Source organism: Kwoniella mangroviensis (genome assembly GCF_000507465.2).
Source record: "Kwoniella mangroviensis CBS 8507 chromosome 1 map unlocalized Ctg01, whole genome shotgun sequence".
NCBI lineage: Eukaryota > Fungi > Basidiomycota > Tremellomycetes > Tremellales > Cryptococcaceae > Kwoniella > Kwoniella mangrovensis.
The window spans coordinates 3,470,055-3,497,812 of record NW_027062533.1 but is presented as its reverse complement, the minus strand read 5'-3'; the positions used below and the strand labels follow the sequence as shown (position 1 = coordinate 3,497,812).

The 27,758-nt window shown below is 45.4% G+C and overlaps 11 protein-coding genes and 2 non-coding genes across 13 annotated transcripts; 6 read left to right on the top strand and 7 right to left on the bottom strand.

The window, feature by feature from the left end:
* Positions 1-243: 243 nt before the first annotated feature.
* On the bottom strand, positions 244-1,185 carry I203_101307 (mitochondrial 54S ribosomal protein uL5m; the record flags this gene model as incomplete). Its single annotated transcript, XM_019146258.1, has 1 exon — positions 244-1,185. The coding sequence occupies one exon, from the start codon at positions 1,183-1,185 to the stop codon at positions 244-246; it is 942 nt and encodes a 313-aa protein (XP_019004817.1).
* A 369-nt stretch (positions 1,186-1,554) lies between these two features.
* I203_101306 (uncharacterized protein) lies at positions 1,555-6,185 on the top strand (the record flags this gene model as incomplete). The annotated part of the gene is made up of 11 exons (XM_019146257.1): positions 1,555-1,702; positions 1,766-1,924; positions 1,986-2,247; positions 2,316-2,861; positions 2,922-3,474; positions 3,535-3,759; positions 3,822-4,059; positions 4,122-4,619; positions 4,685-5,078; positions 5,135-5,776; positions 5,846-6,185. The coding sequence occupies 11 exons, from the start codon at positions 1,555-1,557 to the stop codon at positions 6,183-6,185; spliced, it is 4,005 nt and encodes a 1,334-aa protein (XP_019004816.1).
* Positions 6,186-7,047: 862 nt separating this feature from the next.
* I203_101305 (histone H4) lies at positions 7,048-7,499 on the top strand (the record flags this gene model as incomplete). The annotated part of the gene is made up of 3 exons (XM_019146256.1): positions 7,048-7,130; positions 7,204-7,364; positions 7,432-7,499. 3 exons carry the CDS (start codon positions 7,048-7,050, stop codon positions 7,497-7,499), a joined length of 312 nt encoding a protein of 103 aa, XP_019004815.1.
* A 445-nt stretch (positions 7,500-7,944) lies between these two features.
* Positions 7,945-9,120, bottom strand: I203_101304 (uncharacterized protein; the record flags this gene model as incomplete). The annotated part of the gene is made up of 4 exons (XM_019146255.1): positions 7,945-7,980; positions 8,048-8,361; positions 8,483-8,878; positions 9,027-9,120. 4 exons carry the CDS (start codon positions 9,118-9,120, stop codon positions 7,945-7,947), a joined length of 840 nt encoding a protein of 279 aa, XP_019004814.1.
* A 302-nt stretch (positions 9,121-9,422) lies between these two features.
* I203_101303 (uncharacterized protein) lies at positions 9,423-11,168 on the top strand (the record flags this gene model as incomplete). Its single annotated transcript, XM_019146254.1, has 4 exons — positions 9,423-9,978; positions 10,063-10,294; positions 10,364-10,776; positions 10,834-11,168. 4 exons carry the CDS (start codon positions 9,423-9,425, stop codon positions 11,166-11,168), a joined length of 1,536 nt encoding a protein of 511 aa, XP_019004813.1.
* A 171-nt stretch (positions 11,169-11,339) lies between these two features.
* Positions 11,340-12,040, bottom strand: I203_101302 (uncharacterized protein; the record flags this gene model as incomplete). Its single annotated transcript, XM_019146253.1, has 3 exons — positions 11,340-11,360; positions 11,423-11,605; positions 11,777-12,040. The coding sequence occupies 3 exons, from the start codon at positions 12,038-12,040 to the stop codon at positions 11,340-11,342; spliced, it is 468 nt and encodes a 155-aa protein (XP_019004812.1).
* A 1,394-nt stretch (positions 12,041-13,434) lies between these two features.
* Positions 13,435-16,620, bottom strand: I203_101301 (uncharacterized protein; the record flags this gene model as incomplete). The annotated part of the gene is made up of 10 exons (XM_019146252.1): positions 13,435-13,777; positions 13,831-14,082; positions 14,140-14,200; positions 14,276-14,578; positions 14,633-14,777; positions 14,831-14,969; positions 15,068-15,257; positions 15,326-15,953; positions 16,009-16,080; positions 16,180-16,620. 10 exons carry the CDS (start codon positions 16,618-16,620, stop codon positions 13,435-13,437), a joined length of 2,574 nt encoding a protein of 857 aa, XP_019004811.1.
* A 754-nt stretch (positions 16,621-17,374) lies between these two features.
* On the bottom strand, positions 17,375-18,264 carry I203_101300 (uncharacterized protein; the record flags this gene model as incomplete). The annotated part of the gene is made up of 3 exons (XM_019146251.1): positions 17,375-17,483; positions 17,578-17,837; positions 17,923-18,264. The coding sequence occupies 3 exons, from the start codon at positions 18,262-18,264 to the stop codon at positions 17,375-17,377; spliced, it is 711 nt and encodes a 236-aa protein (XP_019004810.1).
* Positions 18,265-19,368: 1,104 nt separating this feature from the next.
* Positions 19,369-20,671, top strand: I203_101299 (uncharacterized protein; the record flags this gene model as incomplete). Its single annotated transcript, XM_019146250.1, has 6 exons — positions 19,369-19,377; positions 19,426-19,635; positions 19,728-19,766; positions 19,876-20,154; positions 20,210-20,430; positions 20,491-20,671. 6 exons carry the CDS (start codon positions 19,369-19,371, stop codon positions 20,669-20,671), a joined length of 939 nt encoding a protein of 312 aa, XP_019004809.1.
* A 427-nt stretch (positions 20,672-21,098) lies between these two features.
* Positions 21,099-21,170, top strand: I203_101298. The gene has a single exon. It is a non-coding gene; the product is annotated as a tRNA-Glu (tRNA).
* Positions 21,171-21,302: 132 nt separating this feature from the next.
* On the bottom strand, positions 21,303-21,374 carry I203_101297. Its single transcript has one exon. It is a non-coding gene; the product is annotated as a tRNA-Glu (tRNA).
* A 247-nt stretch (positions 21,375-21,621) lies between these two features.
* Positions 21,622-25,969, bottom strand: I203_101296 (uncharacterized protein; the record flags this gene model as incomplete). Its single annotated transcript, XM_065516851.1, has 11 exons — positions 21,622-22,697; positions 22,759-23,128; positions 23,185-23,397; positions 23,457-23,752; positions 23,806-23,914; positions 23,974-24,151; positions 24,246-24,636; positions 24,712-24,886; positions 24,940-25,032; positions 25,112-25,516; positions 25,574-25,969. 11 exons carry the CDS (start codon positions 25,967-25,969, stop codon positions 21,622-21,624), a joined length of 3,702 nt encoding a protein of 1,233 aa, XP_065373669.1.
* A 426-nt stretch (positions 25,970-26,395) lies between these two features.
* On the top strand, positions 26,396-27,594 carry I203_101295 (uncharacterized protein; the record flags this gene model as incomplete). Its single annotated transcript, XM_019146248.2, has 6 exons — positions 26,396-26,484; positions 26,561-26,602; positions 26,667-26,755; positions 26,938-27,192; positions 27,339-27,487; positions 27,565-27,594. 6 exons carry the CDS (start codon positions 26,396-26,398, stop codon positions 27,592-27,594), a joined length of 654 nt encoding a protein of 217 aa, XP_019004807.2.
* Positions 27,595-27,758: the final 164 nt, after the last annotated feature.

Sequence of the window (27,758 nt, the reverse complement as noted above, 5' to 3'; positions counted from 1 at the left end):
GAAACCGCGGAAGACTTTCCTATATCTCGTCTAAGAATGCTGTCTCTACCAAGTTGAGCAGAAATCGCTCTAACCTAGCCTATCGTCCCTTCATCACCCAGGACCCAGCACTAATTGCTCAACTCCTACCCCTCCGATACTATACTACAGATATCCCTTCCCTACCGCTTCCACGGACGTTCTCTATACCATTCACCCTCTCCACCCTGCCAGACTAATCCATCGCCCATCCGAGCCCCCACCTTATCTCCTATGGAACGGTATCCTAAATCCACTGACCAATGTTCTAGCATGTTCATGGGCGTTCTCTCCCCTCAAACTAGTCTTGAAGTATACGTGGAAACCGTGTAATCTAGGGTATGCGTCGGTATTCGATTCGATTTGAGGGAAGAAAGACATGGTGGTAGGGTTGAATCCGAACGATACTATTCCCGTCAAACTTGCGGGCGAATTTTTAGGAGTCGAAGAAGGAGGTAAGGGTATACCTGGGAAATCTCTCAATCTGGGTAGGACAAAGTCCACAAGTGATTGAATGAAATCGTACATTGCATCTCCTTTCAATTCAACTTTGACTGAGACCGGCATTCCAGCTCTAAGTTTCCATGCTGCAGCTGACTTCTTGGCTACTATCACTTCTACACCTGATGATCCCTTCTTTCCACCTCCGTTAGGTGTTTCACCCGATATAGCCCGTAAAGCCATAATGGCAGATAACAAAGTTGATTTATTCGCTATAGCCTCTTTCACCATCGTGTGAATTATGACTGATTCCAATTTCGGTACGTTATCCACATCGATCTGAGTGGTTTTGGTTCGTAAGGCTCGATTACCACGCATGATTGGTGGTCTGGGTCTATTGGCCTCATAGGCCGTTTGAGGAGGTTGGACAGATTCGGGTTTAGGTGGTTTCTGAGCGAGTCGATGGGAGTAGGTCATGTACATCAGATCGGAAGATAGGGTGTTGTGGTAGTGTTGAGAATAACGGGAGGCGTGGGTGGGACCAACATGGATGTGAGGAAGGGTCCAGTCATCTTTCGGTAGAGGGGAGGTCTGAGTGGATGGTTTGGATGATTTGGAAGAGGAGGATGAAGAAGCATATCGGGAAGATGGAGGTATAGACGCTCGTCTCAGGGCTGGTATCCGAGATGCCGAAGAGGCGAGCGATCGTAGAGGTGTTGCGGACATTGTAATGGATCGGTGGATGTGCTGAAATCAGTTGACAGATATTCGGGTTGACCTATCTCGAAGCTTAAGAAGTCGAGAGCATCCTAAATCCTCAATCAATTTGAGATTTTCGGTTGAAAAAAACGAGTTGATGCGGGGCACACAAATAGGCAGGCGCTTTCAGGTGATCAACGTGAGCCTAACCAGCGACAACACCTCGTCGTGCTCGGTGGCTCTTTGGTCCTTACTCTTGCCATTGCCATTGCGATTGACGTTATGCATATGCATGTCCATGTTGTCGATGATGTAGATGGAAATCATAAAATCGTAGGGCATAATTACCATCAACGTCACCTCGTTGATTTCTGCCCGCGTCAGGGGGCTACCAACATGCCATCACCCCCACTGTCCATAGTACAGTCGCTCTCACCTCGTATAGCGGTCCTCACTTCACAGGATGTCGTTCAGTCGTGCGAGGCAAATGGATGTAGAGGATTGGAGGAGCTCTTGAGACCTTGGGAAGGAGGTACAGAGAGAGGTCAGCTTTCTGTGCAGTGTTCGCGTGCGTGTTCAGAGCTGAATTCGGAATAACATCATACAGTGTCTATTCTATCGACAACCCTCTCACCAACAATACATCCAACATTTCCTGTTCGCTTCGTTTCGTTCGAATCTGTGTACACCAATCCAGCTTTATCGGCGCCTGGTCCAGATGTCACGGTGGATCTCATTAGTAGTTTTGTCGGTGCCAAGAAGCCAGGTGAGCTAGTAGACAATCTCTCAAGCTAAGATCAAAGCTGATAAAAGCATACGGATCACAGACGAAGAACAGCATTATGCTATCACTCGTTCACTACTCCTTTCCTCGAGACCTCTAGCCAGCCATGAAACATTCAACCACCCTGTCGGAATTCTCTTTGCCGTATCTACAGTTACTCCAGATCCCCTGGGAACACTCAACAAGCTGCATGCGCAATCGTCTTCCTCTGCTATTCAGAACGTACCATGGATGGACGGTAGTACAGTACTGAGGTTCTATGTGGTAGTGCACGATGTGAATACGATGGGGGACGATATGGCTCCGTAAGCTGCTTGCGAAACTTCGTAGTCATCAGTGACTGACCAGCTTAATCTTGTTGTGTTGTTTATAGTGCTCACGAACTACTAGCGAACGTCAAGAAAGCCTATGGGCCTCATTCGACCTTATTAGTGATAAATTCTCAGATCGAACATCGAGAACCACCAATGTCACCAGACGTAGCTACCCATCCTTCCATCCCACTCCCTCGTCCATTCACACCTGAACAATCCAACCCTTCTGCCCTTTCCCAAGTATACGCTTCGGCCTTATCCTCCCTGACCCTGTCGCCTATGGCTGCTGCATCAGCCTCCCTTGGCGAATCAGCCGTATCGGATACGCCCTTTTCGCCTTCACGGCCTGCTCGCAGAAAACTGTACGGTGCGAAGTTGACTGCAGAGGATACTCAGAGATTAGCAGCGTTAGTGAGAGAACTGGTAGTTCAGAGTCTGGTTCCGTGGATGGAAGCTAGAGTGAGGGAATGGAATGAAGTTTATCATGCGAATAGGAGAGGTATCACAGGTAGATTATTCGGCGCAGGAAGGAAATTCTTCGGTAGTAGACCTAATAGCCCTGCACCTGGGACTACACCTACTGGATATAACACCGTGAAGGGATAGTGAGTTCAACCTCTACCACTGTCATACAGTTCAAGCTAAACGACTGATGATCACTTCAGCTACCCCACCAGCGCGGTCGAAGCTCTATCTCGACGGTTAGCAGATTTTTCATTCATGCTACGAGATTATAAATTTGCTGGAAGCGTATACGATTCTTTAAGGAAAGATTTCGCTCAAGATCGAGCATGGCGCTATGCGGCAGGTGCAACGGAAATGTACGGTTTATGTTTGTTGTTATCTCATCCATTCTTCTTGCCCTCTTCACCACCTACGAAACCCGTATCATTCACGAACCTACAGCATACAGAGATAACCTCTTGGTTGGAACAAGCTGTTACTGCCTACCATCAACATTCACCTATAACGCAAATCCAACTGGATGCACTGCGGATAACGGTTCTGTACTATGAGGCTTGGAAAGCGATCGGTGAATGGAGATCGGTAGGATACTGTTTGGTGAAAGGATCGGGTGAATCGGATGAAGTTCCAAGTGCAGTCATGATTGAGGAGGCTGCCGCGGCAGATGTGAAAGGCGGTAAAAGCCAAAAGGGAAAGAGAAGAAGAGCTTTTCATTTGGTATTGGCTGCGAGAAGATTTGAAACGGCAGGTTTGGTGAGTTGCCCAAATTCATGTCTTTGTTTATGGGCTCAGCTCATACTAATCGTGAAACAGAAAACATACTCTCGACGATGTCTCGAACGCGCTTCGCAGATATACCGCGATTCGCCCTGGACCTCGGCTCAAGATAGAATTGAATATTCCCTCGGTAGACAAGCGTACACCCTAGGTGAAAGTGATGTTGCCGTGGAACACTTTCTGAGGTTACTGAGGAGAGAAGATACCGGTGTACCTGGATCACAGGCTGGTCCATTGCAGGATATGGCTCAGGCGTATGAGGTGAGCCACCTTATATTATGAAATCTTTTGCGTTTTTCTCTCACTGAGACATGTAAAACTAGCAACTCGCTTCTCGCCCGGACTTACTCGCAGAATCATCAGAGAAGCTTCAATTACCAACACCGATCTTCGATATTCAGAAAACTCGTATCGTACCTTCTGCCGAAGCTTCTACGTCAGGTTCGACTAGAGAACGATGGGTAGAATTGGAAAGTCAAGCCTTGAATACATGGGATAGAAAAGGGAAGAGACCTATGACACTTTTACCTGATGAGAAGCGGATCGTAGTGGGGGTAGATGGTCAGTTGATTCGTTTTGTATTTCACAAGTCTGGAGTAAAGCTGATATTTGGCATGATACAGAGACATTCCAGGTTGAACTTTCCGCTACCAACCCTCTGAACGCTCCTCTGATCCTCAAAGACGTGACTGTCGCTTTCGATACTACAGAGAATATCAATATCGAGTCTATTCCTGAAATCACACTTGATCCTTATGAGACTCGCACAATCTCGATTTCCGTCACGCCCCTCTCTGCATCACTATCTACAATCAAATTATCCAATGTTACATTCCTGTTCCACGAATTCCTCCCTTGTACGCAATCACTAATAAGGAAAGGTAAACGATTACATGCGACTAAAGCACAGCGGATCAATCCTACTTATGCGGAAGATCAGAGTTTGACAGTGTCGATTACACCTTCGCAAGCGGGATTATACGTTGAATTGGAAGGTATACCGGAAATGTTGTACGAGGGTGAAGAAGTCGAGGGAAAAGTGAGATTGAAGAATAGAGGGAAATTGAAGATTGGTAACCTGGGGATGATATGGAATGAATATGGAAGTATACGGCGTAAAGGTGAGCTCTGCCTCTTAATACCACCTTTTTCCATCTCATCAGCTGACGGTTATGTTTCTATGCAGTTGATACCAAGCATCAAGATACCTCTGATACGAATATACCCAATATAATACAAAGCAATACGATACAGCCGTTTTATGACGAGGATATACCCCCAGGAGAAGGACGCGAAATCCCAATCATCTTCACAGCTACGAAGACGGGACCCATTGACTTGCTAGGTCTGATCCTGTTCTCCAATCCCGACGATGACACCACGACTACTTCTGCTACTTCTGTCTACCACCATGTGGTAGTCCGACCTCTTCTAAGGCTCAATGCTCAGATCAGATCGACGGGAGTTGAAGTGCAGGAGTACATGATAGTATTGGAAACCACGAATCAGTCGAGCGAGGTGGTGAGGATTGACAGTATAGATGGAATCAGTCCTGCTTGGGTAATTGATACTTCTCAGAGGTAAGCTCACCAGTCATCGGGTCCGTCGATGTAAGCTTACTCAGGGACCAATACAGTTGCGAAACACTACATCCGAATCAGGCATTACGGTCCTTACTATCTATAAAGTATGACTCGTCACATCAGCATGATCTACGTCAAACCAATGTCATCGAAGCCCTAGGTAACCTAGTGAAAGGACAACCTATCGAAGAGGTCTCGACGTCCCTACAGAGTGATATTTCGATCAGCAACAAGTCTCTGACAAGTGATCGATTACAATCTTACCTCGTGCATAGACGATCGAATAGGTTGGAAGATCTATCAGCTCATTTCCCAACTATACCTCCAACCTACTTCAACAGGTTATTTCAACTGGTTGAACCGCTGCATCTGGACCTGGTAGTAAACTATTCTATCGTGCCTTCGACGTCAAGTACAGAAGTACAACCTAGAAAGGGATTCGCGTATATTCACACATTGAACCCTTCACCTTCGTTCTCCCTGGTAAAGACCCTGCGAGAAGAAATCAATCAATTGATAATCTCCGGAAATAAATTCCAGAGAACGATGTACGAGGAAACATCTCGGTTGCGTAGATCGTTAATGACCAGTGTGTTGGATGGGATACTTTCAAAAGAGGATGATCCGGTGAAAGTAAAGGTGAGGGTTCCCGATGCGAATAGAGGGAAGGTAATTCATGATTTCAAGAAGAATGGGTAAGTCATATTCCCATATCATATGCAAGATAAGGCGTATATTGATGAATATGTGATGAGAAATAACAGTCCTAAGAAATTACCAATCATCTTTGAAATCTCTAATCAATCACCTCTACTTCCTGTGCGATACGTACTGAATCTTCCCCAACCCTCTTCGCTGAACAACGATGATATATCGACGCCTCAGTATATAGGCTCGTTGGTTCGTAAAGGGACTATCGTACCTAATGGAAAGGAAATAGTGAAAGTTGATATATGGATATGCGAACCTTGTCTTACGAGTTTGGGAGGATGGGAATTAAGGACTGAACTTGGCGAACTCCAGCAGGAAGATGGACAATGGATAGCTAGACGATCTTGGAGTAGGGTTGGGGACGAGCAGGTTTTGGAGATCAAGGGGTTGTAGAACATAATTATAGGATATGCATATACATCTACATATACATCGGACGATGAAGGTCAAGACACGACAAGCAGCCAGTGGTTAATGACTGTTGGTGCAATGCTATATGCAGCGAAGCTTTTGACCCGGCACTTTGCTCACAAGGATGTGCCATCCAGTCTTCGTACTTATCAGTTTTGCACACATGTCATCGTATGGAAAACAACATGTTGATGTTCATCCGAGACTATGTTATCCCCGAGATGACATGGCATAAATAAATAGAGGATCCATGACTTGATAATGACTAGTCTGTGTGAGAAAGACCATGTGTGCATGTGCAGGTGCGACTGGCACATCTGAGCGTGTTGCACAATATAATAGCGATGACCTCACGACTTGCTGACCTCTCTCCAGTATGCAAGTGGATTCCCGATACACCAGAATCCGCACTATTGAACTGTATGCATCAATTATAGGATGGATGTATACGCCCATATGCAAATGGATCACACAAAGGTACGCCACATTCCAACTTGATCGACTTGGAAATCACTCGAGTCACGTGATCGAATCACAAGGGGATCTCGATATCGCCGGTAGATCAGTGATCTCCGTGATGGTATAACGCCGAATCACCCCCATCGGACTGTTTTCAATCGTTTGTTTTGTTTTGCCACCTTTACCCACTCGCCCATCACATCACATCGTCATCCACACACGCACGTAAACACCTCTCAGTCCATTTCTCACATATATATCCCATCTATCTCTTTCTTCTTCTCTCCTTTTCCCTCTTCCTTCATCCATCAAGTTTCAACAAACACACACACACACTCTCTCTCTTTTCAACCCCCACACCCCCCAAACAAATAAATTATATACAATGTCCGGTCGAGGAAAAGGTGGTAAAGGTTTAGGTAAAGGTGGTGCCAAGAGACACAGAAAGGTTTTGAGAGATAACATCCAGTAAGTATACATTATACATCTCACACAGTTTCTTATGGATCGTTTACTGATATCTTGGGATTGTATTGTTTAGAGGTATCACCAAGCCTGCTATCAGACGTCTCGCTAGACGAGGTGGTGTCAAGCGAATCTCCGGTTTGATCTACGAAGAGACCCGAGGTGTCCTCAAGATCTTCCTCGAGAACGTCATCAGAGATTCAGTTACTTACACTGAACACGCCAAGAGAAAGACTGGTAAGTTATGACTCCCCTCTACTTCCCTTCTGCATAAAATCAATGTTGAATTTGTGATGCCATATAGTCACCTCCCTCGATGTCGTCTACGCTCTCAAGAGACAAGGTCGAACCCTTTACGGTTTCGGTGCTTAAACATCTTAAACATGTATTCATATTGGAGGATCACTTGTTGGAGTCAGTCTCATCGGTCTGAGAAAGAGGATGTTCGTTTTCGATATTTACTTTTTATTTATATCACTCGCCGGGAATATATAGTATATATAATACTGTAGTGGTTGACCGATGCCACTCCTGTGCCATTTCTGATTGGTTGTTTGAGTTGCATTATGATAGCATTCAGAGCGGTTGCACAGTTTGAAAAGACCAGTGTCAAGTCACATGATCTCGAAAGACTTGGCAGTTTAAACACTCTATGCCGCTGCAAGCTGGTATGGTACACATGGTACACATATCTGAATTGGTATCGTGATTACCTGGTCCTGCAGTCCTATCATCCATTAACATAGGTCATGATTGATACGAATATCAAATGCATAAAGGCATATCATATCTCCACGTCATCTCATAGGATACCACATTACTTCTTATTCTTCCTCTTCTTCCCAGGCGTAGACTAACGCGTTACATCACATCAGTCAGCTATTGTCCTACATGATAGTGGTAAGCTGACTCGAACTCACTTTGGAAGGTGTGCTGGCATTACTGTTCCCTCCACTACCACTACCACTGCCCAACGCTGGCGAGCCGTTCTTAGACGAGTCGGTACTGGCTAATCCGCCTACGGTTTCCTCAGAAACTAAAGAAGGAGAAGGGACGTTCTGGGGTGTAGCGACTTTACCGCTGGTGTTGGTCGTTGACGGTGAGGGAGTGTTACTACCTGATCCAGCTGCTGCCGCTTGAGCCATAGCCTGGGCTTGGGACGCAGAGACCTGTTGAATGAGTGGTGCTGGGACTGATCCAGGAAGGTACTTGTTTCGGAGAGCTATGCGCTTTTCTATGCGATTCGATACATCAGTATCAGCATGAATGAAACAATAGAGATTTCCGCTAGACCGCTTCCGCTTGAAATCTTCCCTTTTACCATAAACTCCAGTTGGTGAAGGAATATCACTCACCCTCCACAGCCTTGATCTTCGGGATATTCATCACCGTCTCTCTAGTCTTCTCAGCCTGAGCCATCTCAGTGGCAGTAGCAAAGATCATCTGACCCCAACCTTGTCTGAACGTATTAGCCTCTGAGACTACATCTACGATCTCAGCTTCTAGCTCCTTCTCAGCTGCGTTGAACCTCGACATCGTATCGTCACCTATCAGGCCTCGTTGGTGCAATTGCGTCAAGGCGGTCTTGTCGTCCCTCAATCTCCATATTCGCTTGACGTCTGTGATGGCTCGTACGAGTAATGCTGATTTGAGAAGGGAATCGGGTATGTCCTGAGAAGAAGAGAGAAGGGAGATATATACCTCTCGAGAGGGGTGGTGTGGGAACCATGGTTCGAAGGATGTTTTTTCGGCTAAGCGGGGAACAATGAGGTGTCAGCTGAAAACCCCATGGTGAGTAGGGGCAAGAATCCAAAAGCAAAAGCGCAGGAATGGGCCATAGACATTCAGAGCCAAGTACATGGCCCAGGTTGTAGATATGCACGATCCCAGGACACTCACCTGCTCGTCGTTTCCTGTAAACCCTCGAGAATATAGCCAAAGCCGTTATCATCACCGAGATATAGGCGAGGGGAACGACGAGTGAGGTCGCCATTTTGCTCGGCTCGTTTTTGATCGGTTCTGGGGTCGAGACTGTTGAGAGAGTGGTTCGAGGGTATATGTATTGCTAAGAGTGTTCTATTGCAATTCATTCAAGAAAGGAGCATCATCATTCAAACGCTCGACGTGGATGCGAGGGGTGTAAGTGGGTGGATCAGAGAAATACCGGTCATTACGCGTCTGAAAGTCACAAGTGAACATGACATGAGGTTCTTTCTAGTGGAGGATGATTCATCAAAATGAATCCCGTACTCTACAGCTATACATGCATAGGATAACCGCAACTCGACCAACACCATGTCAAACCCAGAGCTCGAACTGGACCACTACGATGTCATCGTGATAGGGACAGGCTTAGCAGAGAGTATAGCCGCTGCCTCATTAGCGAAAGCAGGCAAAAGCGTGTTACATCTCGATCCGAACGAATACTACGGTGGTGAACAGGCTTCTTTAACTTTGGATGAACTGGTCGAATGGTCAAACTCTCAATCTTCTTCGACCTCAAGCTCAAGCTCAAGCTGGAATGTAAAGTACGGCTCGACGTCGACTACACCATTAGATGAGTCATTACAGAATGACAGAAGACGATATGCCTTATCCCTATTTCCGGCTATATTACCCTCGAGGGGCGATCTGATAGATACGTTGATATCTTCAGATGTCAGTAAATACGTGTCGTTCAGAATCCTCGATTCGATATCACTGTACACGTCCGAAGGGGAATTCAAGAAAGTACCTGGAAGTAAAGAAGAGATATTCAAGGATAAGACGATATCGTTGATGGATAAAAGGAAATTAATGAAGTTTTTGTTGTTTGCTGCTTCTGAATTTGAAGAGAGCGAGATATTGAAAGGTGGGTGGGGATTTTGTTGCAGGCCCAATGATAATTCAAATGAAAGCGAAATCAATACTGATCTGGATCGTTATACCTAAATAGGCAAAGAATCTCAACCCCTAATTCAATTCCTGCAAGAATCATTCTCCCTCCCTACCCCATTATCCGAATCCATAATATATGCTATATCACATTGCTCTTCACCTACCGAGCCAAATCTACCTGCGTTGAAGAGGACGAGAAGATACCTGAAGTCTATAGGGAGATATGGGAACAATGCATTCTTGGTGGGTCAGTATGGAGGTGCGGGCGAGATTGCTCAAGGGTTCTGTAGGTGAGTCAGCTAGTCGAGGCGTGTTGTTTTTGGCCATCGAAGCTGACATATCTTTCAACTGATTTATAGAGCATGTGCTGTCTTCGGAGGGACGTATATCCTCGGTCCATCCGCCAAGCCCACTTCGCTATCGACATCTTCCGAAGGAGTTACGCTAGATATCCCATGTCATCCTAGACCAGTCACAGGCAGATACCTGATCTCGTCTCCCAACCACATCCCACAGATACTCTTTGGTACTACGCCGTCGGGAGATCCAGATGAAGGACACCACATTGCGCATTGTATAGCTGTCACGAGAACCCTGCCTGAAGCATTACGGCGAAAACCCATTTCCAGTCAGGAGACAATAGAGCAAGAGCAAGAGCAAGAGCAAGTGGAGAACGATGATACTTCCTTGATTGTTTTCCCAACGGAGAATGGCGGTGTAGTGCGATGTTATGTCAATGGGGAAGGGACAGGAAGTTGTCCTCCAGGTCAATGTGAGTCTAACATCTTCACGCGATCAGAGGAGAGTGGTTGACGTGTTGATGTTGCAGATATAATATACCTATCTACCTCTATCTCTCCTACGTTCACTACTTCTCCTTCAGAAATGCTCAAACCGTATCTTGCCAAAATCACACACGACTCGGTATTTACCGCATACTATGTGTCCTCTCGGCCATCCTCAGCCTCCATCCCAGCTTCAGTATCGGACAAAATCATAGTGTTAAAACCATATGCAGGTAGCGAGCTAGTTACGGGAGGACTGGACTGGGAGGCCAGACAGGGCGAAGTGGCTTATCGAGCGGTGATGGGGGAAGGTGGGAAAGGGTTCTTTGAGAAGGATATAACCGAGGAGGAAGAGATGGGTATAGAGGATGATATGTAATCATTGTACTATGTTGTGATTTATGTACGAGATTACTGATTTACCATCACTCTCGTCTACGCCATTATTTACAGATCACATATACATGGCATGAAGACTTTTTCCCTTGCGGCGCATCCTTCTTATCTGATTTCCGTATAGATGGCTAAACATCATAAAAGATTAAACAGTCTAGATGACAAAGACGGTGAACTAATCAGCCTTATCGATCAGGAAAGAATAGTTGACAAACAAACCAAAGTGTGCCAACTTACAGAATCAACTACTGGAACCACCCATTCACCTTCGCATTCCCCTTTTCCCTCTGGGATCAAACAACTTACCAGCGTACATTTGATATGTCCACCTTGATCTTTGGGACCTACCAGTCCAGCTGATTGGGTTCGAAGTGTAAATTCGATGTCTTTGTTGAACCCTTTGCCGGCCCATACTTGGCACTATCAAAAGAACAAGATGCAGATAATGAATAAATAAATAAACAAACAATAATTAGTCGAGGTTAGCGTTTGTTTATGAATTACGGTAAATACAACAATCCTGATAGCAGTTCACCAACTTCCTTTTTTCTTGATGAAGCGATCACAATGTAGAGAATAAAATTGACTCACCTCCTGTTTCCAACTTCTTCTCTCTTCCGATTGAGGTCTCCCCTCTTCTACCCAAGTAGGTCCATACCAATAGAAGCTTTTCTTGTCATTCGCATCGCTAAATGTGATAGTTCGCGTACCTTCTTTTGGTATATCACCCAATTCGGTGGTTTGAGTGGCAGATGTGGTAGAAGGGAAATTGATCTTCACGCTCCCTTCCAAGCCTGCTAGGACCGAGGGGAGTAGGATCAGGGGGAAGAGCGAAGAGAAGGTGGAGAGAAACATATTACTCTGATGTTTGATGTTTTGTACGGTTTGTGATATTTAGGTCCAGCCTGTAATACAGTTGCAAAATCTCAAGCTATTTGATTGACTATAAGTTGATGAATGCAATTCCAGATGTTATCATCGGTGATACAGCACAGCATATATATATATATATACATATATATGCACACTTTACAATTAACCTATCAATCTTTATACATACCTTTGTTGACCTCGGTTTGCTGACTTTCTCAAAATCTAATTTGGAATGTATCCTTTCATCCCTCAGAGAAAGATCACATCATTGATTACCTCGTATTTGAAGGGTCTCATTAGATTGAATTAACTGATTATTCACGATCCTTTGACTCCTTATCAGATGAGGAAGAAAGAAACCTGGTCGAGACCGAGGATTCAAACGGGGATACAAGGAGAGGAAGCGGAGAGGAAGCGGAGAGATGAAGCAAGGGGAAGATCGAGACGCAAGATATCCGAAAGATTGATGCAGCATTTCGGGAGTCTGCAAAGCATGAGCCTGCCTGGGACAGAGCTCAAACCATTCGTCGGACTATCATATCATTAAGACTCATAATTACTGAATGACCGATAGGAGGTAAATCGATCCAAGGAAATCCTTACATGTCATTGAATGGTCAGGGCCTACCAATTCAGTATTTTCCGCCAAAAGGATACAACGGAGGCAGCTAGACTGTCTACCTGCACTGAGAGAGCCCAGATACTTCTTCTGCCATCCCTTCCTGACACCTGATATAGAGGACTGACAACGAAGGAGATTCACATTGCGTGTAAGCCTGTGTATAGGTATATATTTATGCCAAAATTGCGATTCGAAAGATTTCACAAGATACCAATCTTCTATAGTACAGCGGTTAGTATATCCGCCTTTCATCGAATGCCTGTCAAGGTGTGCTAGATTTTACGACATTCTCTTTTTACCATGGGTCTCTGAGATGCTGCATACAGGACAAGGTGAGATACCTACCAGACCCATAATCAATGTTCGGTTTCAAGTACTGGAATTCTTTGGACGGTCTGAAGTGAAAGAGTGGAACCAACAATACATGTAGCGCGACCGATATATACATTCCAATTTGGGAATCTTATCCCTCGGATAAACATATCAATAACGGCCAATGGTAGTACAGCTCTGTCTGTAACCTCAAACAATTCCACTGTATATAGAGTTACCAAAGCTCGTATCTTTCACATATTCATTTCACTAATATTTCTTCTTTTTCTGATTGGTGTCGGAACATGATGTACATGTACTGTACCTGTTTCGCGTATTCGCACATTTGATTGACAAGGAATTTCAACGACCAGATCTATGTCACATGACTTTTACAATCAGCGTAGTTTGGGCAGATGCGAATGACAAACAACCCCCCAGCTTACCCGAACTGTTGTCCTATATTATAGAACTCTATATCTTCTTCTTCCAATACACCAGCCATGGCCTCCCGTCGCAGCCTATTCTCCAAATCTATCATCGATCGTCCTCTCCCGTCTACCTTTTGAGCAGATCGGATAAATCTCTCCCCTTGTTCGTACGCGTTGGATGCCAAGTATGATTCGAGGATGGTCAGTCTTTCTCTTGCAATTGAACAATACGGCTCGGGAGCGTCGAGATCCTGATGGATCATCGTTCGGAAGTGTCGGACAGGTATGTCTTGACCCAACTGATCCGTATGATCCCGAATCATATGCCTACGGAGTTCTCTGGTCGATACATACCTATCGTCGCACATTAGCGAAAGCACATGATAGAGTAATCCGTACAGACTTACGACTTATCACAGCTATCGACAGCACAATGGTATTTCTCCGTGTTTTCACCGTCCATCTGGTATAGATGTGCATCCAGCCATCGCCCAGTGACTGCACCCGGAACATGGAAACTGATCTCATGTCGTCGCAATTCGTATGGCAACCACGTTTTACCAACGAATTCAGCTGGAGTATAGTCGTCGGATTGGCATTGGGAACATAATACTCGGTCCCGGGCGTGATGTCTATGGCCTTCCAAGCCTACCAGAGCTCTGGCAACACAACTATACGCATCAGCTCGCTCAACAAGGTTACTCAGTCTAGCTCACGATATCCAAGCTTTTTTATCTTTTTGCAGATCCCGGAAATCCGACAGGATAGATCCGTTACCTGTAAAGTCGCAGTAGATTCAGCCACCATCGATGGCGAGTGATACGAAGAACTTGCCTCTAATATCTCGCTGACTCTCAACGATGCCTTCATTATCTGAGGGAGAGTCATAAGAGCCTGAGGTGAGCCGACTGAGAGCGATACCGTTTGACATTGAGATATCTAACCTACCGTTACCGTCCATCGTTAAATCGTTATCATCCAAGACTAGCAACTCTTCATCCGCAGCTCCATCTTCATCTTCTAAGGATTCTTCCTCTTCATCATCGAATAAAGCCTCACGACACGAATTGGCAAATTCGCGGATCAATTCTGTCGGTAGTTCCTCGACTTCCTTCTTATAACTACTGGCGTTTCTGATCTTATCATCGATCGTCACTGCGAGAAAGAAGTGAGTTTGCAACAAGTGGAAGCGTTGGCAAAGGTACGCACGTTCTTTTCGCCTCTTACCCTCTTTACTTTTTGCTTGTCTCCTAGCCTCCCCATGCAGCGACGCAACCCGATTTCTAATAGCTCGACGAGTCCGTCCGAGCATCTCGTCTAACTGATTTTCACGGAGATCCGTGATGTCGATATACTATATGGGATCCGAAAGTCAGCCCAGATCTCAACGGCACCACAGACACATACTGGTGGTACTCTCATCCAATCGCTAGACCCATCTACCAGGCATTCCGAAAGAATAGCCAAGCCTTCCGTGAACAATTTCAGCTTGGGATCCTCAGAAAGCAGGCTGTCTAAGATCGGATTTACTACATTCGTTTCAGACCTAGAACCGACTTATGTAAGCTATAAGAAGCTCTAAAGTCCCTCCCGAGAATTTACCTTTTTAAATACATCTGCATGATCGTGCTAACTGGAACTGACAGCTCCGCCCGAAGAACAGCCTTGACTAGATCCAATCCTTCAATGGTACCATCGTAGTTCTTTTCGAGAGTGAATGATCCAGGGGCGTGCCCAAGCAGTAACCGAGTAGCCATTCTACCAAACTTGTCGACCCATCTGGTAGCTGTACCTCTTCTTACCGAAGACATACCGAGGATCTCGCTCTCGGCGGCTATAGACATTCGCATATGCTATCAGCCAAATTGTGCCGCTAGCCTTTGGTCTGTGGTACTAACATACCTTGATATCCACAATCTTCAAGGTTCTCCTTGAATCGGATGCTCGCTCCTTCCACCCTGAGTGGTGCTGTGGTATCGAGACCAAAGCCACCGCTTCCACCTCCCAATAGCACCGGCCTATTGGCAAATTCGGGTTCCACGCACAGTTCAAGTAACCTAGACTGGTAGATGTCTTCTATGCTTCTTTCTGGTCCGAAAACACCTTGTCGTAGACCGTGCGCTAGCAACGCACATCCCAAGTCAAAAATCAGATTGGGTTTCCTTCGGACCGTCCGGATGTACAGCCTAAGCGACCGGATCGAGGTTCTTTGACTTCGCTTGAAGTGTCTAAGAGTAAGTACCACTTCCCATCCCATGATGTTCTCTTCTTTGTCATCTCTTCTAGCGATCCATACGATATCGGACCATTTGAAGAAGAAACCGCTATCACTGGAGGGCATGAAGGTGGATGGCCTTCCGCCTGTGTGGAGCAGGAGCAGGAGCAGGACGACATGTTGTAAAGCGACATCTCCATGCTTGGAGTACCTCAACGTAGAGCTGACCATCATTCCTATATCTTCACAGAAAAGCGCGACTTTCTCTTTCATGTCCGATCGAAGTTGATATTTTTCGACTAGATGGGATATTGCCTATTTGTGTATCAGCATTGTGGTCTAGAATTGGTGGATCACCACGAAGACTCACGGTATTGATCCCTCTTCTGAAACCTTTCATCAAGCTATCATCTACGAAGAATCCCCATTCCATCCGAGGAACCTGTTACACGCGGTCGTGGGGTGAGCTTGGGCTTTACCATTTACAGTAGTCGATTGAAGTCCATTGGCTGTGTGGTTGTTGCAAGTACTGGGCACTCACGATCTCAATTATATCTTTGGCCATGTTGGTGATTGACTGCACCTTCATGTATTCAACTACTTCTGTCCCTTCTTCGTCCACATGAGCTTTCTTTGATCTAAGTATCAACTTCTCCAGTAGCTTTGAAGCGAGAAAAACCATTTGATCTCCATCTTTAGAGTCAAAAATCTGTCCTCTCTTCCTCTCTTGCCGATCTCTAATCTCGTTGAACTCTCTATATCTCAATGTCCCTTGGCTAGCCCGCTTGAGGCCACAGGTTTGCCTTGATATGAGAGCTTGTAGTAGGTCCGTACTATCCTCTTCGTCGTCACCGGATGACACTTCGGACATGGTGGGCCGCTCTTGAGTGGTACGTGTAGCAAAGGCTGCCTTCACCGACTCAGCATGGAAGGCGATGAGTCCTTCTGTTGGATCTCGGTCGTAAGATAGGGCTGATGACATCTTTAGATATTAGTTTTTCGATGAGTCGGTATTACTGCATTCGATGGAGAGATAGATGAACGAAGTCAGTGAAAATTTGTAGGTCAATCGGTGTTGATATCCTGTTTGTAATCTATACGTTATGTGGGAGAAAGAATATCAATTGAGCTGATGATAGCTTAATGACGGTAGGTCTGCGTGTGAGTGACTGGTTATCAAATTCGAAGGGAATGCGGTGTTCAACGAGTGTTGAATGAGTGTTGCACGATAATATGGTAGGGAGAGCAGAGATGAACCGTGTTTCAAGAGGACGGATCGAATGATATCGCAGCGAGAGCGGCATAGATCCAATGAGAGGGGTGCATGAAAGTTGAAAAGCGTGCATCACAGTACAGACAATACTCGATCCGACCGTCATAGCTATGAGACAACACCACTCTTGCACCTTTGGATGATACAATCAATCAATCAATCGATCGATCAGACAATTAATCAATCAATGAGTCGTCCCTTCTCATCAAATTTGCCTTCACTCCACAGTCACATTCCGCTCCATTACACGCGGATCAATTGGTACATCACATGTATTCTTTCATGATGATCACGAACACTCAGCAGAGGCGATCGACCACTCATCGAAATCGCAGCTGGTGGAAATCGGTGTCCGGATATGCTTTAAACATCACTGAACCATTAATTTACAGTTTGTTTTTATATTCAGAGCATACCAGAGATCTATGAACGATATGTATCCAACTACCCAGCACAAAAATTCTTACTGAGAAATCCTTTGTTCCAACAGCCTTTCTATCCTTGCATCGACTCGTTCTAACACATCTCCCGATATCGCTATCTCAGCTTTCGTTCTTTCCATCCTTCCGCATCTGAGACATAAGCTTCCTATGAGTCAACTCGTTCATACTCTCATGCGACTTATTGCCGCACAGAAAATGGCTGCTATGATAGAACAGTACTTACATCATCTCCATTGCTTGTCGATGGATTCTAGCTGCCTCTTGATCTCCACCAATAGTGGCATTCTCAAGTCGCGCTTGATGAGATAAAGCTGCATCCGACAGAGACAGAAAACTTCGATTCAACGCAACATGTGCCAATCTAGCGTTCGTCGTAGCATTAAAACCGGCCAAAAGCTGGTAGACTTGCTCTTGCTGCAGTCCATGCGAGTGATCACCAGATAAGACTTTCAATAATGATTCTGCCGGATCGAACGAGATGTCCTAGGAGAAGCTGACCTCAGCTTCGTGTCCTCAGACCAATGGCTCCGACACGAAGGTGCCCAAGAACGTAAAAAGCTCAACCTACCTCTCTAGCAGTCCCCTTAGCCTTTGAATCAGACCTCCCTCTGCCTCCAGAAGTCCTAGAGCTATATAGTTCTCTTGCTCTTTGGGTGGTTCTGGTGCCACTATCACCAGGTGTAACCTTCGATGATCCTCGTGCAGGTCGAGCGGATGGAGTAGCCAATTTCTTTGGACGAGTAGGAGTGAAAGGTGATCCAAGTACGTTGTATCGTGGGAGATGACCACTATCAGCTAATGAGCTTTCTGAGCATGAAATGACGATTTCATTCACCTTACCAGGACCTTCTTTGGCCCTTCTACTTCTTAACGCCGAGTCGAGTGCATCCATTTTCTCAGTACGCGACATTTGGAGGAGGGGTGTGATCCTAGATAGCAATAATGGTCAGTATTCCTTCTCTTGTTGGCAGAATAGATGAAGTCTACTTGCGGGCTGGTCTTGAGCACCTCCAGCCCTCTTACGTTCCCCTGGTCCCTCTCTCGGTCTCTCTTCTTGGATTGCTTCTCCCCCTTCTTCTTCTTCTGCTTCTCCTTCGCTCTTTGCTTTTCTGCTCTACGAGCTTCCTTTTCCTTGTCTTTGCGGTATTGCTCTCTGAGCTTTTCCATAACTTCAGGATCGAAACTGGTATCATCCTCCTCCAAATCCTCTCGATCTACCGAAGGTCTTCCGGGTCTTCGTATCCTAGGTGCTCTCCAGAATCGCTCATATCGATATCTGTATTGGGAGACATCCTCAAGCTCTGTGACGCAGAGAAAATGTGAAAGCAGCGATCAGCGATAACCTCTTCATGAGATCCAGACTGTCTTTCTCCCCAGGACATGCAGGGATCCTCAAGGGATTAAGGGGGTGACTGTCACGTCTACAAGAGAGAATCATGACTTACCTTAACGATGACACCCGATATCGGAGAATGCGAGGTTAATTGCTCTTAAAAGTGCTGTCGAATGAAAGTGGTTAGTATTCCCAAAGTGTTCTCAGAGAAGAGTAGAATCGTCGGCAAGTGATGTAACAATGGCAGCAAAAGAAGCTGATGCATTTCAGTAACATGCTACCAATCCAGTGTTGATCCCCGATGAGTGTGCAATGTGGATCAGCAATGGCGTCTTTTCGTGATTTACAGTTTGTTATTATTTTTCAGTTTGGTGGTCCGAGTCCACTAGTGTGGTTGTCAGCGACGATCAGGGGTTCCTATGAGAATTGATGTTTCAAAGGCATGTACATTTCTTGTGTTGACATCGAGGTAAAAGTAAAATCCACAATGAGTCGTCGGCGTACCGCATATGGCTCGACACAGTGATTTCGTGTCTAACATATGCATCTGAATTTGGATCATTTCTACTCAGCCGCATTCTTCCAGACTTACGCTTGTGATAGCAGAATACATTCAAATCACAGCAACCATATTGCTCAATCCCCCTGGTTAGAAAGTGGATCTAAGACGGACAATTGGAAATGAATTCTGTAAGTTCACTTTCAGCAGAATGGTATTTGCTGACTTGCTTTTGCTAGAGTACCTCTCGACAACCCTTGTTGGATCCGATGGAAATCTCTCCTACCGGAGGCTCTATATCGGACTCGATCGCTGATGCGACTCGGCATGGTAGAAAGCGGATGAGAAGAAATAGCACCGATGAGGATAGTCGAGGGTTGGCTGGAGAAAGTCAAAACGAAGGCGAAGGTTATGAGGAGAACAGGGATGCTGTGGATAATGAAGGGACGGTGAGTTGGCTGAAATCACCCATAGCTGTCTCTACATCTTGACGCACATGACTACATACAAAATCATAATCAGCTGATGCTTCTTTGTGAAGGACGATCTCCAGGAATTATCGGATATAGGTAGTATCGAGGTAAGTCTCGTCTCGTCCGAGGTGTGATTGCTTGGGTGGACTTGAGCTGTTCCAGTCAAGTCACCCCTCCGGAGGATCGCTCACTGACTTTCCACTGGACAATTTTTAGGTCATCAAACCGAAATACATCGAGATGGCCAGGAAGGGGCGTAACAAGAACGTCATCGATATCATCGGCCCTCGTTCTAGTGGTCCCACTTCCAAGGGTAGACTGGCATTAGAAGCCAAGATATTACAACGCATAGGCAATGGTACCCCTCTATCTGCCGTCAAGAACCACTACCAGAGTAGAAAGCCTGCAAGTCCGGTTAGAAAGAAGACCTTCGTAGGAGCGGATAGAACTGTTGGTGGAAGTGAGATCAATAAAGAATTATCGCTGGAGCCGAAGGTGAGTCGATTGTGGAGATCGCTTCTAATTTACCATGAGCTCATCCCGTCAGTAGTACCGTCAATCAGACGTATATTCATTTCTTGGCGGCGCCGTTAACAGCAATCTACCTCTCGCCAGACGAACTGAGCTTCTCAGCGTCCAGGACTCTGTCAACGGTCTAAGACAGACTACGATCAATGGTCTCGCCGGTTTGAATCAGAGCCTGGAGTTAGATTACCGCGTGATGCAAAGTACGCTGAGTGAGGAAGGTAAACGATGGTTATCAAATGAAACGTAAGTTGTCGAAACCTGGTGAGATACATTATATATGTTAACACTCCTTCTATTCGCCAGCGATGAAATCCAAGCGCAACTCAAACAAGTGCTCAAGTTGCCTCTACGACAGCTCAAACAGATTGATCAAGCGACGTCCGCACTGTTAGATAAGGAGGAAATGTTAGCTGGGAGATCACCATTTGAGTCTGACGAAGACGAGGATGTTGACACCGAGAATCTTGGTGGTAGTGAAAAATGAAAGAATTGGATATTGCTCATATGGATAAGGCCTTCAGGACTAATGGTAAATGCAAATCAATGGAACATCCCCAACTGATGCATGAAAGATTACGAGTATCACGTGCATTCACTACTAATGTTATTTCCTGAGCATACACAGCTCTTACAGTATGACACACATTTCAACTCTTAAGATTAATTCCGTGTTCTGCTAATTTTTACGTGTTTTTGATCTGCTCACAGCGCGTTCACCAACATTCATAAAACGACGCGCGTCCACCAGCTGCTTTTCATGAAAACTTATATACTCACTGTCAGTTGGCTCACAGCATTCCATCGTGATGTTATCCCACCATACATTAATCGACACACAGACATGTCCTAGCGTCTATTGTCAAGAAAAACAATTCGCTCAACAAATGATTCTGTCAAGGAGACGTGACAAATCCATTATAGTACATCGGTTAGTATATCCGCCTTTCACGCGGGAGAGCAGGGTTCGATTCCCTGTAATGGAACTTCTTTTTTATACCTCTTCGATCCTATCCCCTCTGGGTTGTTCTGATCATCTCATAATTGTTAGCTTTTGTTCGCGGGCTTAAAACACTACGCACAAGACATAATAGATGGAAGAGAGGATAAAAAAGAAGTTCCATTACAGGGAATCGAACCCTGCTCTCCCGCGTGAAAGGCGGATATACTAACCGATGTACTATAATGGAATGATTCAGCAATCTTAGAAATTCTAAGAATTGCTTCTGGACGCCAAAATTTGTAACAATATATAGATGAAATGTTTTAAGGTACTCTAGCTTCGTCGACCTATACTCCAGTACCGCTTTTAGTGGTTCAAATCTGTTTAGGACACGAAGATCGTGCTGACAGGAAACAGAGAGACTCAATGCATAGCGATTGTACAGTTCAAGACGGTTCATACACGCGAGAAAACTAGCCAAGGGAGAATAGTGATTACGTTGTCCTTGCCTTACTAGCCTTTTTCACCTTTTTCTGCTTATACCCATCAGCCACCACCACCTTCTTTTTCTTACTTGGTTCCTCTTTCTTCTCCTTCTGCTCTTCTACCTTTCCATCCGCATCCACATCCATCTTCTCTTCGTTCTTCCTTTTATTATTACCCTTCTTATTCTCGTTGTTACCGCTGCCTCCTAAGATCGATATCAACTGATTCCACATACTGATCACACCCTTCATCTCCTTCGTCTTCTCACCATTCACCAATTTATCCCTTACTGCCTCTACCCTCGTTATATCCCATTTTACATCTAGAGTCTTCGAAGTTCGTGCGAGGGCCAAAGCGAATTTCACTACATCTTTCAGTTTCGCTGCATTCCAACCACTCTCCGACTGGGCATCTTCCACGGTAGCATATACAGCTTCAGTAGCGTTACTGATAAACTCCTTTATCTTGTTCGAAGGGATAGTATTGGATTTAAGAAGAGAAGGTAGATGTTGAGTTATGGTTTGTAACATTGTATAACCCTGTAATTGTCGATAGGTGTTTACACCATTGCCAGCTCTGACGAATTCCACTATATCGTTGGACAGCTCGAATCCTTTGGAAGGGAATCTCTTGATGAATTCCAGTACGAAATTAGGATGTAACAGAGATGATTTACGCGTCATGAAATCTTTCAATGTTTCACCGTATACTTCTACGACTGAAGCATCCGAGGTCGATGTTGATGATTCGATGGACTTGACGACAAATAGAGAAGATGATGAACATAGATTGGAGAACTCGGCTGAATGTGCTTTGATGGCCATACCGTGTATTTCCCTCAATATGCCAACAGCTTTGGAAAGATCGACAGAAGAAGGCACATCTTTAGGCTTGTTGAACTTCGATCGTATGATGCCGGCCGCTTTGTTGGCTAATTCACTTTCTGACGATCCACCTCCTCTGACCAATCGCAGAAGAGCAATGACAACTGAAAGCATTAATGGGTTGGACGATTGTTTCTTGGAGTATACATCGAAAAAGTCGAGTATTCTGTTCTTGAAATGTAAAGACTCTATTTGAAGGTCTAAAAAGCGGAATCATCAGCTGTTTATACTGCATAAACAGAAGGCAGACACCCCGCTCACGCTTCAAGTCTGTTTTCTTCGTACTGGCTGCCTGTTGTCTAAACACTTCCGCCAACTGTTCATCAACCTTCATCATCTGATTATCATCCATGTATTCCTCCTCGTCAGACTCATCGTCATCATCTCCATCCTTGTTGGTATCGTCAACACCTAATCCAGCTACATTCAAGGCTTCTGCGACTCGTTGTCTGAAGGCCGGATCGACATCAGGCAAGTCGTCCTCATCATCTTCTTCAATGTCGGAATCTTGCTCTGCGTCTTGGTCTTCGTCCTCATCATCTTCGTCTTCATTTTCGGAGACTTCCTCATCGTCCTCGTCTTCAGCATCAGAGGATTCAGCAGCTGCATCCGCAACGGTTTGCTCCAATTGCTATAAACGCATTTCCATCAGCTTGAAACCTTTGCGGTTCAATTTTTGCAACTTACAGCTACCAAGAGGTCCATACTGGATTCAGTGAACTCGGAAGAAACCATTCCGAATGCCAAATTCGCCAGATTTCTGAGATCGTTTGATCCCTTATCGAGAAGGGCGATAAGGACATCAAGTAACGAATCGATTGGGGGATACTCCTCCCCCTCTTCCTCTTTCTCAGCGGTCAGTGGTAGATCGAAAAGTTGCTGGATGGCAGAGTTGGCGTTCTGCAGGAGAATCGATCATCAATATCAACCATGTAGATCGTAGAAGAAGAATCACCCACCTCAAGCAAGTCCAAGGCATCCTCAACCTCATCATATGTCTGTAAGATGAAGAAGGCCAAGAGTATCTCCGAGCCTTCAGCAACTTGTTTTCGATCCTCCTTAACTTTCTCCAACGATGAGAGAGTCTTTAAAGCTTCTTTACGGAGAGAGATGATCTCTTCGTCCGCTTCGGTCGTGATGTCCACGTGCTTGTTGTCTTTTTCCAGAAGGGCGAGGGTATCGAGAGCACGTCGTAGCCATAACTTGCCGGAGGGATCACAACCTTGCTGTCGGACAGTCTTTGTCTCCTCAGAGCCTGAATTACAAAGATCAGCAAAGCCTCGTCTCCGCAAATAGGAAATAGCTTACCTCGCTGAGAGACGGAAGCAGTAGTTAGTTCCACTAGACAACTACTCAACCTCGATCGGCAAGCTGCAGCGGTAGATTCAGACAAAGCAGGCTTGGGTGTAGTGTGGATCTATATGATGCCCCAGTCAGCTTTTGCACGCCTACACACATCGTCGGCATTAGACTTACAGCGGTGATTTGACTTTTCTTGTCTGCCTTTCGAATCAAGAAGAAACCGTGGACCAGCAAGAAGTCAATGATGGAAGATATCCACTCGTCATCTTTAGGCACTGAGCCATTCCTGCACAAAGCAAGGATCTGATCTAATGCCCATAATCTTCTTTCGTCGATTCTTGCACTGTCCAAGCTGTACATGTTGATCAGCACATAACTTGGGCCAGAGGGTAACTGTACAGCGATCGTCTCGATGTTACCATGAATTTGGCAGACCAAAGACTCACTTCTCACCGCCACTGACAACGATTTCCTCCAAGTATTTCACATAATCTCTTACACCCCGGCAGTTCAGACTACCCATAATCGTCTCAACAGTCTTCGTTTTCGTGACCTTATCGAAATCCTGTTTACCATGTTTGCCCACCAATTGACTCAAAAGAGTGAAACCAACTTGGCTATTCGCTTTAGTCACTTCTTGCACTTTCTTTGCGATTTGCTGAGCAGCTTTGTGGAGGTATCGATCAGAAGACGAAAGGTTGTTTATCCAACACCTCATGAAATTAGGAGTGAAGATCAGAGGCATCGACTCGGAAGGCAATAATGGTAATGATCGCTCGAATACTTGGAATCCCCAATATCGTCTTTGTGGCGAGGCAGTGTTGGAAAATAGCGATTCTGATAATTCGAAAAGAGCAGATCAGCTTCCATTCGAGATTTGAATAGGGTGAATCAAGGCAGTCAGCTGCTTACCATCAACTACAACTCGGAAGAAATCCTGGAAAGGTGCTTCCCCATTGTTCCCTGATTTCTCATCGGATTTAGGGAAATAGTGATCAAGGATGATATTCCACACAAAGTGTAATTGTGGTTTCCAATTTCCACTTGTCGAGGCAGATACACTCTCATCATCTTCAGCAGATGCTTCCTGTATGTAGGATCAGCATTGATCGATCGATGTGATCAGATTTCTGGACTTACCTTGAGCACTCGACCGAGGGTCACGAGATTATGGGAATTGAGGAGTGGGGTGTGCTTGAATGTAGGTGCGAGGTATGATTTCCAGTCGATGTCCTATAATGTGATTTGATATATGAGCATGGAGATTTCGTCTATATTACGCGTATGAGCTGACAGTATGAACTGTACTCACTTCCACATTATTCTCCAACAGAAGAACCAAAGCGACCTTCTCCTGATTCCACGCTTTCCCACTGAAAACCTTCTCCACGGTATCTTTCAATGCCTGATCCCTCCATTCTACCTGACTATCCAATAAGGCTTGGATCGCACCAACAAGAGTCCACCAGGCGCTTTCCCTCATCCATGCTTTCGCTTCACCCAATTTCACCAATTCGTCTACTACTCTCTCAAAATCTTCCCTGGTAGCGGCCTTGGAGTATAAGGAGTTTGACTGGATGATCGATGTAAGTCCGAACAATCGAGCGAACATCATATCTCTCTCTTCTGACCCTTTCATACCTTTGGAATACTGGGAATTACGTATGAGGAGGGATAAGACTTGAGATGCAGTGACGGTTTGTATACGGGATAATAACTGTCGGACATCATCAGCGACATGTTCTCGACCGACCTTCATATACAGGGGACTCACTTCTGTCAGAGTGACTGCAAACCCAAGTCTACTACTTTCTCTCGAGCTTCCTAAACCCCTGACCAATCTCTTCACACAGTAAACAACATCTTCCGAGTTATCTTTGCTCAATCGCTTGTCCAACTTCTCACTTTCCTTGTCCTTCACCTGCGAGTCTTCATCATCGGATGCATCGACTTCCATACCCGATTCATCATCATCATCATCATCATCATCATCATCATCCTCTTCTCCCTCTTCTTCGTCGTCGTCATCGGAACTAGCTGTGGGTTTGGAGGTGATGAAAAATTGTTGGAAATTTTCGAGGTTCGATACCAAGGACGCAGAGGCTGTCAAACGGGTATCTTTGCTTGAGTTGGCCAATGGCCAGAATAAAGGCAAGATATTCGAGGCCATCTTGCTTTCGTGTGATGGGTCGATGCGATGGAGGGTAACGAGGATATGAAGAAGCAGCAATGTGATTTTTGGAAACAGCAGGTGAAAGTGAAAGTGAAAAATAAAAAACCTTCGAAAGGGAGTGAGGGGCACCATCCACCGACGGAACCCAGGCTACCACACAGACACAGATATTTGATCCCGTCGACCTCCTCCCCACGCGTATGTTATGTTATTTTGGGTCAATCGATTCCACCCTCTCACAACGTTGAGAGACTCTTTCTACTCTTCACTCGCACATAGTCAAACAGACAGACAGACGACATTCTCATCAGACGACTTGGGTCACCCAACAGATCACGAGGAGGCCAATCGAACCACCTTCCACTTCCCTGGTAAAACCGTCCTACTTTCCATCGATACCGCTTCTCCCTCTTTTCAACAATTATGGCCCAAAAACAGCGAACGAACCAAGCCATCACCCTGAAGGGGTCAACAGCTTTGGTCACAGAATTCTTTGAGTACAGTGTGAATAGGTCAGTAATCTCACTGGCTAGTTAGCTGAGTTGGTACCGGAATGGTTCGTAATAGCTGATATCGAGCGATGTGCAGTATCCTTTATCAACGAGGAGTTTATCCCAGTGATGATTTCCGGTAAGCCAGCTAGACATTTCAGACAGTTGTATAGATCAAGCTGACATATGATGTGGGTAATCAGGATGGTCAAGAAATACGGTCTTCCCATGCTTGTCACTGCGGATGACAATCTAAAGGAATACTTGACCACCATCCTGTCCCAAGTGCAGGGTGAGTAAAGTGACATCTATCTCAACACAGTCACCTAAGCTAATTGACATTGATGTATACCCTGTCTTTCATGCCTTTTCTGACAATGTCACTATCAACCTCAAATCGTGGTCATGCTACATTCCGTTCTCTGCTCATCGTTCTTGCCTCGTTCGACCTCTTCTCGCTCCTTCACGATGTAGAATGGCTCCTCTCATCATCCATCAACCGCCTAGTCCTAGCTATCAAATCCATAGAAACGGGCGAAACCCTCGAGCGATGGCAGTTCGACATCCACACGGACGAATCAGCGATAAATAACCCTTCTTTACCTGGTGGTCCCTCAACAAAGGGAAAGAAGAAGGAAAAGACCGAAAAGGAAGTTCAAGGTGAAATCAGAGAGATCATGAAGCAGATTACGAGTAGCGTGACGTTTTTGCCTATCTTGGAGGAGGAATGTAAGTTCATTCGAATCTTATCATCAACACATGAGGTCTCACACTATCTCCCATGTTTGAATAAAGTCGACATCATCTAGTCTGACTGAGTTCCTGTTGCCTGCACATGAAAGACCTGCTGATGATCCTTTCCTGCTGTTTTATAGGCACGTTCACTCTTCTGGCTTATACCAACGACTCTCCGGATCTACCTATACCTGCTACGTGGGGAGATGCGGACCCTCATTTGATCGATAGGGGTAAAGTGGAACAGGTCAGGTTAAGAAGTTTCAGTACGAACGTGCACTCGTTGGAAGTGAGTGGATTGTGATACAGCTGCTCAAATTCTGCCGACGCTCCAAAAGAAATGAAGCTGACCACGATGTCGCTCAGGCGATGGTGGCTTACCGAGTTGGAGAATAAGAGTTGAATTTTGTAGTTGATCGTTTGGTCTTACAGTGACTTACTTATTCGATGGTTTGGTGTTTGAACAATTTACGATATTCATGATTTATAGCTATATACCATGAGGCATGTATACCCCTTGTACAGTACGATATATAGATGTTTCATGAGATCTGCTTCAT